Source organism: Hemibagrus wyckioides, linkage group LG01 (assembly GCF_019097595.1).
Source record: "Hemibagrus wyckioides isolate EC202008001 linkage group LG01, SWU_Hwy_1.0, whole genome shotgun sequence".
Classification (NCBI taxonomy): domain Eukaryota; kingdom Metazoa; phylum Chordata; class Actinopteri; order Siluriformes; family Bagridae; genus Hemibagrus; species Hemibagrus wyckioides.
Window position 1 is genome coordinate 6975398 of NC_080710.1, and position 15626 is coordinate 6991023.

Here is a 15626-nt window from a genome sequence, read left to right on the forward strand (position 1 = left end):
TCTTTGGTCTACGTAACACATGAAATAAAATAAACAACAACAACAATAATAATAATAACAATAATGATTTTAAAAAAATAGAGTTTAAATGCTACACAAATAGAACCAAGATGAATTTAATTTTCTTTCCATATTACATATTACGTTCCAAAACCCACCCATGATAAACGAAAATCCGCGATACACGGACGCCACCCCCAGATTTTTAATTGTTTAAACCGTAAATGACCCTCCCACACTCTTTAAACACACACACAAAACATTTGCAAGCATATACTGAGATGGATTTGGGGTAAATTCGTAGAAATATCAAATATATAGTGAGTACTGTATGCATGTATGTTCCTTGCCAGAAGCCTTAGAAGGTGCAGAGTGTTTGGGCGACATAATAGGGCTTGCAGAAAAACTGTAAAAAAACAAAACAAAAAGTGTACACAGCACAAAACGAAAGTGACATGCGAAGAACTGGGATGCTGGAGAATTCTGCTTCCCTTTCCCCATCTGCACGCATAGCCAGCAGCCAATCACTAACCGTGATTAAATTAATGGGACATTCCGATTGGCCAGACTCGTTCCTCCAGCCATACTGTATTTTGATTTTCAGCATCCCCGCACCACGCTTTCCTAAACAACGCTATATGTTCTTATTAACATTTTAATTAATATTTATATATTTATCTTATTAACTTCATTTTAATTAATATTTATATTTTGTAATTAATAATTATATTTTTATTTATAAATTACCTTATTTTAACATAAAAACACTTCACTATAAGGTTTGCGGATACTGCAATATACTGGGAAAATCCGTGAAAAAAATTAGTTATGTTCCAAATAAAAATCCGCGATATACCGGGGCCGCGATAAATGAACCGCGATATAGCGGGGGATTACTGTACCACAGAGTAGGGAAAATACTAAAATATGCAGGATGGGGGTTCATTAATACCATGGTTGGCAACCTATGACATATGCTTTATATGAGTAAGTAATAGAAAACTGTAGATTACAAGTAGATACAAACAAAAATGGATTTCAGTATGACTCTAGTGCAGTTCAGTTTTTATTGTTCTGCGGGCCACATTTTCATTTTATATATATTTTAATTTTATACTTGACACATTAAACTATAGACTACTATTAAGAAAGATGGCATGTCTTTGACTGGGCAAGGTCAGATAAGGCCAGATCATCTGAAGTGCAGGCAATCCTCAAACAGTGATACAGATGTCCTGCTGAGATGCTTTTAATAATAGACTGGACTGAGAACTGTAGCTGTTGTCAATGTCAGTCTGCCTGTAGACGCTGGTATCAGATTGTTTTTACAGCTGATGACTGGATGTTGATTGGATAAAGGCAGTAATAGACAAAACTGAGCCCATATAGCAAACTTTTGTAAAAGAAAGTGGAATGGTTTCATTTGCAGTGTAGTAGTTGACAGTTTGTAGTCTGTAACCTTTTCCACTGTCTCCTCCGGAGGTCAGACGACAAATTGCTCCAGTACCACAACGTCAACTACTTTCTCAGCACCATGCTCTCTTTTGGTGAATTTAAATGGGTGGCAGAGCTTGCTAAATGTTAGTGAGCAGCAGCACTGACTTTGCTGTTCCAGGTTGTGGCTGACCCGTTGCAATACTGCCCACGTCAGTTCCGGGTACTCCATCCAGTTTGCAACTGGCAGCTGTTGGGCCACAGGCTGTGCCTCTCCAGACGACAGCAGCCGCAAGCAGACTTCCCCCGAGGAACAGGGCTAGCCCCACACATTTGCAGCTACCACAAGGAGGTCCATGAACACTTCTGGGTTGTTTTGTGGGTGCACTTTTGTCAGTGTGACGTGTGGGGTGGCTCTCGTGGCTGCTGCGGGAATGCGTTAGTTGGTCCTCCACCTGGACTTGGAGCAGTGGAAGCACCGTTCAGCTCGAGCTGAGCCTGATGTTCTAACTAATGTAATGTTTTCCAAGGCTCAGGGAGAAATGAGGAGATGGGAGGCAGGCTTGGGACAACTCAAAGGATTCTTTATTACAATAAATTTATATAGGTTGTTGCACTTGGATGTTCAGCAAATGTAATTAACTGTGTGCACTCACACATATGTGGCTTCAGGTGACTTTTAGGATCACTGTATATAGAATTTTGATGTCCATAGAAAAAAGTACAGAGTTGTTTTTGACTCTGGAGAAGGATGTCCTTTAAATAGTTTAAGAATTTGTAGAAAATGTAAAGAATGTTTGACAAATTTTATGTAAAAACTAAATATGGAATATATCATGTTTATTTGAAAACAGTAACATTATTTTTCTGGATACATCACATTACACATTCTGCTAATTATGAGTATGAATTGATGCGAATTACACAACAGTGTAGCACCCAAGATTTCCCAGCAGAACATTGCCCAAGGCATCACACTGGCTCTGCTGGATTTCCTTCTTCCCATTGTGCAGCCTGGTGCCCCAGTGGTCAGTGATGCACACTCACCCACAAGTCCTGCAAGACCACAAGATTTTTGAGATGCTCTGACACAGTCATCTCTCCATCACAATTTGGACCTTGAAAAAGTCGCTCAGATCTTTGTTTGCCAATTTTTCCAGCTTCCAATATATTAACTTTGAGAACTGACTGTCAACTTGCTGCTTCACATATCCCAACCCTTGATCACTGTAAGAATTTAATCGTATTATTAACGTCACCGGTCAGTGGTTTCATTCTGACAATAAAATTAAACATGCATGTGTTAGTTAATCAAGCTTTTCTAAAACTACTTGTAAACTGTTCCACTGTAATATTGCTGCATTTGTGATAGATTACAAGCAAACATTATTGCTGTCAGATAAATGTCTTTAATTTTCCTTATGAATGTAAACATACATGCTTAAAGACTGATGTTAGGATATGAAGCATCATATTCATCTAGTCAGAAATATGATGAAGGAAAAAAGAAAACAAATCATAGCCACTTGCCCTCACCCAAGCATGGAGAACACAGCTACAGTAAAATACTAGCAGTAATACTAGTAAAATTTCTAGCCTTTCCATGGGAAACGTCATTGTGGTGAACATACATTTCTGGTGTATCCACTTCATAATCCCTCTTTCCCTCTCACAATTCTTGCAATATGTCTATAAATTTACATTTACACTCTAATCCAGAGCTACGTACAAAAGTGCTTAAAGTCTCTATCAGTGAATATATCAACACTGGTTCAATAGGTTACAGACTTAGGATACTATTTGCCGAAAATTGAGTTGGTGTGTTTGTGTTTGTAACAAAAACATATAACATAAGAACAGGGAAAAATAAGTAAAAAATAAATAAAGTGTTTCAGGAAGAGGTAGGTCTTCAGTCGTCGTTTGAAGACGGTCAGTAACTCGGCTGTACGGACATCTAGGGGAAGTTCATTTCACCACCTCAGTGCCAGAACAGAGAAGAGTATAGATGTATACCTACCTTTTACCCGGAGAGATGGTAGGACCAGTCGAGCAGTGCTAGTGGATGTGAGAAAGCGAGGTGCAGTGCGAGGAGTAATAAGATCTTGTAAATTATTAACACACTGTATGCACTTTGCCACAATTATTATTATTATTAGGTTTAATTCAGATTATTTTTCTACAAAACTAGATCATGGTGGCCCTTAGACTAGCTCTCTGGAAGCACTGTCGCTAGTATAACGCAGTCATTAGAAACCTGTGAACTGTTAAAGAGAGAAATAGCTAAAGTGACTGGACTCATAAGTGCATGAATGAATGAAGCTTTTGCTTGTATATCTCCAGAATTAGAATGTATAAATGGTTTGTTCATTCTATCTTATGTTTATGATTTTCTTTAATGAATCATATGTCCTCCCTTGCTTCTTCCTTCATTTTCTTTGTCTCTCTGTGTCTAGTGTTTGCAGGGGATGTTATCTTCACTGCAGTGTGAACTTAACATTCAGAGATATCTGCTAAAAATTGAATCACTTCATCGACCCAGAGTCAGTAAATGCCAGAGCAGTAAAGCACATGCACCCCAGTTAACGTTTGTGTATGTAGGCATGTGTGGGTGTGTGTATCCGTCCAAACCCATGATGTGAAAGAAACCAATGCTTTGTTTGGCACAAGTTTGTGTATTGCCTGAGTCATGGTATGATCGTCTGAGCTCATGATCAAAAACAGTTATTTTTTCCCATTAAAAGGTATAACTAACTTAAGGATGCCAGATGCACTCTAGTTGCTTTAATTGTACATATTTGGCTGTTCGGATATTTTTTAATAGTTTTTTTTTTTTATTGGACCTTCTTTTTCTCTAACTTGTTCTGTTGCACATATGCCAACGTATAACTGAAAAATACCAAATGACCAATGATCTGTCTGATAACCTGAATTATTGGGCTGAAATTTAGGTGTCTTTTTGAAATCAGCTTAAATATAAAATACATAAATCAGGTGACTGAAGGCCACATTATTAATCTCGTAAATGCAGAAATAGGATAAAGATAAATTGATTTGTTAGTAAGGACTGTTTTTGGTTGTGTGCTCAAAATGTTTTTCTATGCTGTGTGTTTGGATGTTGCACTGATTAAGAGGACTGAATGGATTATGAATGGATGCTTGTTTTTGCCTCTATGTTGATGACTGTTTTCTTATGCTAGTGTAAGTGGTCCTTACTCTACAGTATGCGTTCAGCTGTATGTGTGTTTTAATGCATTTTCCAAACCAAATGATTTTGGATTTAAATTAGTGTATGAAATTTGGGGTGAAAGAAAAATTTGTTGTGGTGATCTAGATTGCTGAAGTGATATGTCACACTGGGTGTAATAGGACATTTTATTAACGATAAACTGTATTATTTTTATGTCTTTCTCCATTGTTGCCTCCAGAACCGGTGTGCCAGGGCAGGTGTGGTGTGCTCAAGTCTCGTTCCAGCATTCAGTGATCTGCCAGATCTTGGCTTGCCGGTGTCTCTGGACACTTTAGAGGTCATGTCGGAGTATGAAGTGCCCGTTGCCTTCACCCGTGGCTCCCGCTCCCGGGCCAGCCTTCCTGTGGTGCGTTCTGCTAACCAGACCAAGGACCGCTCACTAGGTACATACACACACAAACATACAAAATCATTCAAATTGTGCAACATGGCATTAGCAGTTTCGCAAGATAGACTTTGTTATAATGTGACATTGTGACTGTTCATATTATTATTAAAAATACAAAAAATATTAATGAATTGAATAGAAAACAGTCACTGCATTTATTTAAAATTATAGAGGCAAATGTTTCTTGAAAGTGCAGAACATTCAAAATTGAATTGCAGTTTAAATACAGTCTTTGAATTACAGATGGTGTGATGACAGTTTAAAGTATACAGTAGATTATTTTTGCCGCAAATGTTCACTTTTCTGTCGCCATTAAAATGATTTTGTTTGAGTGTGTGTGGATGTGTGTGTGTGGATGTGTGGATGCAAGTCATAAGGGTGAATGCAATTTTGTTATTTTCCATCCAGCCAGTAAGATCAGAGCGTGTACTTATGCGCACACAGGCACTTATTACAGGCTAGCGCTAGCTTGTGGGTAGGCACATGTACTGCTGTGCACACACAAACTTCACTTTCTTTCAGACCCTCTTTTAGGTTTTTTTTTATCATCAGTGCTCAAAAGACACCTACCTTTCTTTACTTACTTACACACACACACACACACAAAGACTCTCTTTGAAATAGTAGACTCCATTTAGCCCAAAGCGCTGATTGGTTGGTTTAAATGAAAAACAGCTGGAAAGAGTCAGAGTAAGAGAGAGAGGGGAGGGACGTCGGGAAAAGATCTCTTCTCCAAATAAAGCTTATGAAGGAACATTGTAGAGAAATAGACGGAGTGAAATCACAAAGCTTTAAACCGATAGACAGAAGGTGTGTTTTTTCTGCACTGTGGAGAGCAGCAGTAAGTATGCGTTTCACTCTATTGACTGAAGTTGAAGTATTCACCCTCTACAGAGATGCTGCCATTGTTTAGCTTTCATTAATAAAAACAAAGCTTCAACTGCAATTTCTCTGTTCTGCTCTAATTCTGGGCTGTTTGGAAGCTCGGCCTGTTCCACTCCGGCTTTAAAGTATTTAACTTTTTAATCTACATTAAAAAATGCTTGCTTTGTGAGGAAAAAATTGTTGTTGTCAGAAACTAGACACTTTTGGAATTTTTCATATTTGACGTAATGTTGTTATAAAGCATTATTTAGTTGCTCTGTAGAAAAGTTTGTTTAGTTCCTGAGCTGTAGACGATTTTTTATAGTATGTTTGTGTTCTAATTACTTAAAGCTGTATTTTTGATGCATCTGTGATCTGGGGTTACTCTGCTTAAGCCGTCCTTTTCATACAACGTCCCCATTTGGCTGGGCCGAACATTTGTTTCTCGTTTATAGAGACAGCAGGAACACACTCAAGCTGCAGCCTGCGGTCTAAAGCTGAATAGATTCTTCTCCGTCCATCTTTGCCTTTTAATCCAATTCAGATTTATGTTTTTTGTTTAAGAGAAATATTATAAGCATTCTACATTTAGATTTATGGCATTTGGCAGATGCCTTTATCCAGAGCGACATAGAAAAAAAGTGCTTTTGAAGTCTCTATCGATGACTACATCAATACCAGCTCACTAGGACACAGAATAAGAATACCATCAGCCTCCACCTTTGTTTGAAGGTAAATAGAGGAGAGCACACAATCAAATTTTTATTTATTTATTTGTTTTATAAGTGCTAGTTTAAGTATTTTTAGGAAGAGGTAGGTCTTCATGCTTGAGCAGTGTTAGAACAGCAGAGGGAGAGGGATGCAGTGAAAGCAGTTTTTATGCTGCATATTTGATGGTGTAACGAGAACTTAAAGTTGCATCCATGGCAGCAGAAATAAAGCTTCAGTTGTGGGAATAGTTGAAAAAAACATACATATTAGTTTTCTAGTTTTTTTTAGTTCTAGTTAACCCTTTTAATACATCTTTTTCATCAGTTTATTTTTTTGTCAGTGATATGGTGATTGGAAAAGTTAAATGTTTGCAAAGTGTATATAGAAGTCACAAAAAATCCCTCAAACAAATAGATCATTGGAAATACTAAATAAATTTTAACTAATTATATGACTAAGTTTAAAGTTCAGTTGGGTGTTACATCTAGAGTTTAATTTCTCTTTTTGTTCATAGGATATAGGTCTAGAGGACTCAAGTACAGATTTGGACTCATCTAATCCCAAGGTGCTTGCTGTATTGTCTTAAACATGTCTCGTGCTTTAGAACAGCTGTGCTTTGACTTATCTCAGTCTCTGGCATTTTCTTTGTCTTGATGGAGAGTTTGTAAAAATAATGCTTGTGTTGGTTCTACTTTTCACATGCACAAAGTTTGACACAAAGTAATTCCTTCTGGCTTAGCGGGCTAATGCATGCACAGGCTAATGCTCTGTTTATCTGCCCCGCCCCTTTTCCTTCATACATGGAACTGGTCCTGTGTAAAGTGAACAACCAGGGGAATCTGAAACTGTACACTCTTTCCAGTGGAGTATGTATATATATGTATGTATATACTGTCAAACCGGTTGTGCAGGATGGTGTTGCAGGCAGAATAATATTTCCCACGGCATCTCCAGACTCATTCACATCTGTCATGTGCTTAGTATGAACCTGCTCTAATCTGTGAGGAGAGCAGGGTGCCAATAGCAGACTGTCCAATTCTGGTGCTCTCTGGCAAATGGCAATCAAGCTGCACTGTGCTGGGCTGTGAGCACAGGTCCTACTAGAGGATATCAGCCCTCATGCCACCCTCATGGAGTCTGGTTGTGAGAGTTTGGTCAGAAACATGCACACCAGTTGCATGCTGGAGGTCATGAGGCAGTGTTCATCCTGTTTATCTTTGCACAAAGGAGCAGATCCTGGTCTTGCTGCTGGGTTGTTGCCCTTCTATGGCCCTGTCCAGCTCTTCTCGTGTAACAGACCCTCTCCCTATATCTCCTCAATGTTCTTGAAGCTGTTCTGGGAAAACCCTAACAAAAACACAAAGGTAGAGACAAATCAGTCAAGGAGGATAAGGAGAGAGCAATTGTCTGTGGCCACCATCTGCAAAACCACTTTCATTTTCAAATGAAACTGATTTACATTCACTTAAGATGTCCTAACTGGACATATTGTTATCCTTGAAGTTAAGAAAACTTGATGTTATACTGTGAAGATTAAGTGTTCCCTTAATCTTTTTAAGCAGTAAACCTTTAATTATTTATTTAGTATGTAATTATGGTAATTAATTATAGTAAGAAAATTATTGGCCAAACATGCACACACTAAAGCACATCCATACATTTGGAAAGCAGAACAACATTTTGGCTTTTTTAAGTACATTCTTTTGGTCTGCCAACATGACTTGAGAATTTTGATAACCTTGCTGCCAGAGAGAGAAAGAGAGAGAGAGAGAGAGAGAGAGAGAGAATGAGAATGAGCCTGTGCTATTACTATAGTACACATTTAAAATTAGAGTAGAAAAGTGGTTCACCTGTATACATTGTCTTGCTTTACTCCTTTTAATTAGGAAAAGCCAGCTACATGTGTGGGAAAAACATACTGTATATAGTATATATCTTGTTAACACAGCTGGAGGAGGAACAGCTTCATAGTTCTGCAGCAGGAGTAAGTCCCACAAACGCTGCTGGATTTTTAAAATGTGACCTCCAGATAAATAATATTTGATCTTTCTCCAAACTTAAGAGAGGGTATAGCACCATGTTCTATATGTTTATACGTCTCTCACTATCTTTCTCTCTCTCTCTCTCTCTCTCTCTCTCTCTCTCTCTCTCCCCCCCTTTCTCCCCTTTCAGGTGTGCTGTACCTGCAGTATGGTGATGAGACAAAGGAAATTCGGATGCCCAATGAGATCACAACTGTAGACACAGTGCAAGCTTTATTCGTCAGCGCCTTCCCACAGCATCTCAGCATGAAAATGCTTGAGTCGCCAAGCACAGCTATCTATGTCAAAGATGACATGAGAAACATGTACTATGAGCTGAATGATGTCAGGTATGCTTTGTGTGTGTGTTATGGTTGTTATCATTTACTCTATAATGTCATGATGCTATACCATAATACTGAAATGTGAAAGACATGGTCACAAATTTCCAATTTGTTAATTTGTTGGGGGTGGGGCAGTTCACCAGAACTCTATATGGCCATGAAACCAGTCCAGATCTGCACTTATGCAGGATCATGGGGAGCATTGAGCCTACTCCAGGGAAATCATGGGAGGGGAAATCATGGGAGGGGAAACCATGGACAGGGTACCATCCAGAGTTTTACTAAATAATCAGAAAGCTTTATTCTGGTTGCCTGTTGCCCTCATACAATACTGTCCCATCTCTCTTCTCTTTCTCACATTGATCTGCCTTCATGCCTTATCTACCCTGCAATATCTGGATCAGGATCCAAAATGATTATCAGCACACTAGGCCAGGGTCTGATGGTAATGTTTGGGTGCCATTTATGAACGGTTTGGATTTCTCTTTCTACAGGAGCATCACAGATCATTCATGTCTGAAGGTTTACCACAAGGACCCAGCACATGCCTTCAGCCATGCAGCTCGACCCACCACTGGAGATGCTAGGGTGAGTGCTAGAATCAATCAAATCATCTTTTTTTAACATTGCTGGTTAAGAAAATATGTATGTTATTTGAAATGTGTCTTTATATCAATTCATATGAAAATCAGCTGGTTTATAAACAGGTTATAGAGGTTTATATGTTTTTAATTTTATGCTCAATGCACAACAGTTTAATAATTGATTCATTTGTTTTGGTTTAAGTAATGTGTTCTTGAATAACTGGCAACAGCTTAGAAAAAAAGTTTAATTTGACTTCCAATCCAATGGATTTCAGTAACTTTTTACCTTCCCATGATGAATAATTTTAATCAGAAATAATTAGCATTTATATATAGATAACACATTGGGGTTTTAATGGATTCTTTGTGTGTTCTTTGTGTGAGATTAGATCTGGCAGCAAACCACATTTGGATTTTTCGTCACTTTTATTTCACTACCCTGTAACAAATCCTCTCTTTGCTCTCTATAAAGAATTAGATTTCCAAGACTCCCCAGATATTTGTTGCTTTGTTTCCCAAGTCTTATTACGGGGATTGGTGTGGACTTTGTGTGTCCTTCTATTGTGCTCAGAATAGACGTCAAAGGCCTTTCCCCTGCTTTATTCCTCCTCAGAAACCTTTCCTAATATCCCACAATGCTTGGGACGAACATAACCATTTCCTGGTTTGTAAGTGTGTCTGATCTACAGTGTCTGTCCAATCTGCAGTCTGGCTTTGACCACCATGTGCTAATACATGTTTGATTGGATTGTTTTGCCTTAAGGGTTATGTTTTGTTTAAACCATAATTAAAATATTTGTCGTCTTGTGACTTTACAGACAGCTCTGGCGTTTTATAAAGGATAAGCACACAAAAAAACTTCATTTGCACATGTACATTGTATGTGCTTGGTAGTTCATCTTATCTCAGAGTCCAGTGAGCCACCATTACTAACGGACAGATCAGCAGTGTAACAACATAGTTAAAGTTTTTACCACAAGAGTAACATATGGTCTAATAGCATGGTTTGTCTTTTGATTGTCTAAAGACTACCCTTTTTCTAGACAAAAGAACTTCAGGATATTAGTGCAGGTTCAGGCGTGATGGTGAATTCTTGTATGTTTGAACCTACATTGCTGGACATTGATGAATCAAATGAAAAGATGAACTTTATAGGCAATGAAGTGCAGATACTTTTGTATTTGGCACCTTAATGAGTAGCTTGTCTAAGAAATATATTAGAAGTAAAATAAGTCTGAAGTATACTGGAGACATCTTCTGTATGTATTCCATATTTACTGAGCAGCTTACTTATAAATAATCCCTGTGTTCAAACCTTGGCAGGACAGAGGGCATTACGGTGACTTGCACATCCTTTCTGAATACCCAGGGTGCCAAACCAAAGGGAAAGCCAGTAAACTGCTAACAGACTATGAATTGGAGAAATTTTCTGTATTTTATAGAAATGAATATATGGATCTTTGGCTTCCAAGTTGTGTTTGCCCACTGCTTGCATTACATTTGATGTACATGTTGGACAGAATGGAAAATATCTTGAAAATGACCCTGCTAATTGTGCTCTCTCTCTCCCTCTCCCTCTCCCTCTCCCTCTCCCCATGTACTGTCTATATTGCCTGTTTCTGTATGTATTAATTGCTGCACTTGAACCAGATGGTATGGACATAAACAAAAACTTCAAAAGAAATTCATTTTCAAATACAATGCAGAGATGCCTCTGTAGTTTCAGTGTATTACGCCCTGGAACTGTGGTCACACCCTAATCTGACAGAAACCATTTCAGTATTCTGGGCTTGCCCTGTAGAACTATATTGTGTGTAACTCCAGACAACCGCTGTTGTAATTTCTCAAACTCAAAGTGAATTAGATACTAAGGTGAACAAATGTATATGTATGAGTCACTGTTGTGCAGTGATTTCAGTATGTCCTTGTTGGGCTCATTCTGTTTAAGATTTTCAGTGTTTCACAACTGCAAGTGTGGTGTTGAGTTACTTGATCAGGTTGCACATTTGGCAAATTGTGCAACGATACAACAATTTAACTTTAACCTCAGTTGATTTTAGTACTGACAGGCAATAGCCTGTCTCTGTAGTGAAGCAACTGTAGTAAGCACTTTTTAAAATTCTGCACTTCACTGTGCTGTCAAATCAACTGCTTTCCTCGTACCCGCTGCCAACTCCGATTCACTCAACATTGGCAAAGTGCTCATTTATCCTGTTCCAGGTAACTAATGCCTTTGTTTGAAAAGAATAAATCAGGTGTGATGACCAGCTTCATGCAATGAAAGAAATCATTTTTTGTAATATTAATTTCAAATGTTATTTCACATGATACACATTTCACCTACCCTTGTAAAAGAAAACGTTATGAACACATTTTCTGAGGGATCAGATCACAGTAATGAATATAAGAAAATGAATAGATTTGCATTATCTCACTAGTTTGCAGACATGCCGTAGTGTGCATTAATTATTAATACATTCATAATTTATTTCCTGAATTGTAAACATAATAAACTCACCCAAAGAATTGGACGTAATTTGACAGATATTTTATAAAAATTATTGCAATAAATTACATATATGGCATTAGGCCAACACCCTTATTTTACAATATGCCCTAAATTATATTGTTGGTAACTCAATTACTATATGTTGTATGCCTGAATTACATCATATCTTAGATTTGTGATCTAGATCACTTTTTTTTTTAATCCCAGGGAGGGATTGACTAGATTTTGGAGTTTGGTTGTAGGCATTGTGTTCTAGTTCATCCCAAAAGTGTTTAGAGTAGTTGAGGTCAGGGCTCTGTGTAGGCCACTCAAGTTCTGCTGCCAAAACCTTGGTAAACCTTCATAAACCTTGCTTTTGTACAGGTGCTTTATTGTACTGTTTCTCCCCCCTAATTTCAGTGAAGGTGAAATTCTTAATGCTACATTGCCTAAGTGCATTTTAGAAAATCTTTTGCTTCCGACATTGTGGCAATGGTATGGGGAAGAACATCACTGTTAACTGTCCACATAATTTTGGTTTCAATTTTTTTGTTTCATTTCCCCATACCCAATTATTCAGTCAGTTGTTTATAATTAATTAGTTCATGATGTTTTCATGTAAGCTCAATTTTTCCTTATAAAAGGAAATGTAAAAGAAGAAAAAAGAACTTTGGCCATGTTAAAATGTTTTTAATTTAATTCTCCCTGCATTAACATGGACCCACTGACTGCCTACACACTACGTAGACTGTAAAAGTTTACACTTGTGGTGTGTGTGTGCTTGATGGAAAACGCACACGCCCACACACAAAGCTCTCACCTGCAGTCAAATCAGATATGTTAACACAGGTTTAATAAGCACAAGCATAATAAGCATCAGATTCAGCCAGGCATCTGTACAGACATGCTGTGTTTGTAATATAATTGCAGGAGCAGAGCAGTAATATAACATATATGAAGAGAAGGAAAACAAATACTGAAAGCATTTTAAATCATATTAAGGTCAAATCCAAATGTTTTTTTTGTGTGTGTGTGTGTGTGTGTGAGTGAATGCGTGCATGAGAGAGAGAGAGAGAGAGAGAGAGAGAATGATAATCCAGTGAGCATCTAAATTCCTTTCCACCTTTCAACTGGGTCATATGTTTTCAGAAAGTGCAGTTGGGGTTGCTTTTATTAGATTTCACTTGATTGCAATTTAGGGTGCTTGAATGTGGATCTAGCCAAAACCCCCTGGCACTGCTGGACATCTTCCAATGTTGAAGGGAAGTATGATGTGTCTTTCATCTGCTGCATTAAGTTTCCTTGGCTGACCACTGTGTCTACACTCCTCATCATTGCCTATTTCTTTGTGCTTCTTCAAAATAGCTTAAACAGCACATCTTGAAACCCCAGTCTTTTGTGCCAGTGAGAAACCTTGCTGATTCAGTATGACTTGTGTTTTGTTACTGTCTTCCACAGCCTCACATTAGTAGCAGAGTTTGTCTGATCCTCACCCAGTTTTAAGCTCCTACACAGCAGCCTACATATGTACTTCATGATCATTGATATAACTGGTTAATCATATGCCTGTCTATGATTCAACAAAAGTAGTCTCTTTTGTGTAGTCTCTTTCTGATTATAGATTCATGCTCTTTGGCAAAAAAATGTAGCAAACGCTACTGTATGTCCCATGATGATATTTTAGGGTTTTTGGAGACGTCTTTTGGAAGCATCTTGCTGTCTGCTCTTGGGGTGAATTTGCTTGGACGGCCTGACCTGGCCATGTTTACAGTTGTTTTAAATGTTCTCCAGTTGTAAATGATTTTCTGGCTAATGGAATGGCTGATTACATATACTTTTGAGATCTTTTTATATCCCTTACCAGATTGCTATCTCCTAAGCATCAACAATCTTCTTTCTGGAGTTCTCAGAGAGTTTTTGGATCTCATCATGGGGATACCTCTCACTTCAATAAAGAGCAAACCAAGCTAAATGAAGCCAAATAAATGTGGGGGGTGTCCTTACTTTTTCCTCACAAGAAAATTTAGATTTTTTAAAACACATGACTCTATCTATCTATCTATCTATCTATCTATCTATCTATCTATCTATCTATCTATCTATCTATCTATCTATCTAGATAGATAGATAGATAGATAGATAGATAGATAGATAGATAGATAGATAGATAGATATATATATATATATATATATATATATATATATATATATATATATATATATATATATATATATATATATATAATATATTAATTATATTATATCTTACAATTTATTGCCAAATCTCTACGCAATATATGATAGCAGATTCTATTTTTGTATGCATGTGTGTTTGTGTGCCTTATTACCTTGTTTGACAGATTAGGAGTTCACACCCATATTTTTCTCAGCCGATATTATTACCCTCATTCCCTTAGATATTTATGTGACTAAATTTATTTTACACACTGAATAGTAGAATTAAAAAAATGTATTTAACCCCCATGTTCTCTTCTCTACTTTGCATTGAACATCCCTAGAACATAGAACACAATTATATATTATAATCTGTTTCAAAATAAATATACCATCATTATTCCTTATTATGTAATAAGAAATAATAAAGTAAAATAAGGCACCCAGTTCACACCAGTTCACCTGCTGATAGCAGTTGTGTTTGTGTACAGAGACTGAAAAAGACAACTTTTCCATTCCATGTTCAGTGAAACTGTTACACACATCAAATCATGTTGGATATTTACACAAGTCATTTAGACTGGAACAAAGTTAAAGATTTAAGTTGTGTGTAGTTAACTTTGCTCTGCAGTATCTCTGAACTAAATTGACTGGAGACACCTGTGCTGGGTGTGGTTCTGGTTTAGCATCTGACTCAACACTGAAATAAAGCCTTGATTGTTAGAATAGAGAGCCTAACAATAAGAGACTGACTGTCTGACCTTTCAAAGAATGCCATAAAAAAAACTACAGGTCAAAAGGAGTTTTGTTTTGTTTGCTTTTGTCTCTATTTGGTGGTTAACAACTTTCAACAGATGTGAAACATAAAGGTTTCAGTCATTTATTTACATTTAAACCAATGCATGGCTTTCTGTGTATTTTAATAAAAATAAAAAATAAATAAATAAATATTTCCAGGTGTGTCAAACAACAAACAAACCAAACTAACATGATGTACCAAAAATTTGAAAAGTATTTTTAGAATACAGTGAATTAATCATATTGTTCCACCCTAATGTAGATGATGTGACCAAACCTAACCGATATTAATATTTCTTATATAAAGTTCATAAATATCAGTTACTTGAATTCAGATGTGTGTATAAATCTTACTATGATATTAAACATACTTTAAAAATGTGGTACAAACAACAGCACTTCATATTTAATGCCAGAAAGCAGTTTTGCCAGAATTTCATTCTAGATAGGTTCACTTTTAGCCAGTGCCGCTGCTGTCACCGATATTCCTGATGCTCATTGCTGAGGCAAAAAGGAAGGAAAGCTGATTCTGTCTCTGTTCTGATGTTCTTAAGCCGACTAGGAAAATGTAC

At 37.2% G+C, this 15626-nt stretch overlaps 1 protein-coding gene across 14 annotated transcripts in view; it reads left to right on the forward strand.

Annotated features, from left to right (window-relative positions):
• The window catches only part of si:ch211-285f17.1 (sickle tail protein homolog), a 78194-nt gene that overhangs the window by 22277 nt on the left and 40291 nt on the right, over window positions 1–15626 (forward strand). For 10 of the 14 annotated variants that reach the window (XM_058402809.1, XM_058402768.1, XM_058402760.1 and 7 more), the window contains 3 exons: window positions 4860–5064; window positions 8817–9015; window positions 9504–9597. In XM_058402809.1, the coding sequence (XP_058258792.1) occupies window positions 4860–5064; window positions 8817–9015; window positions 9504–9597 (498 nt within the window). Of the gene's footprint in view, window positions 1–4859; window positions 5065–5758; window positions 5911–6649; window positions 6666–7158; window positions 7210–8816; window positions 9016–9503; window positions 9598–15626 lie in introns of those variants that run through there. The other 4 variants (XM_058402848.1, XM_058402838.1, XM_058402857.1 and 1 more) reach the window with 4 other exon arrangements.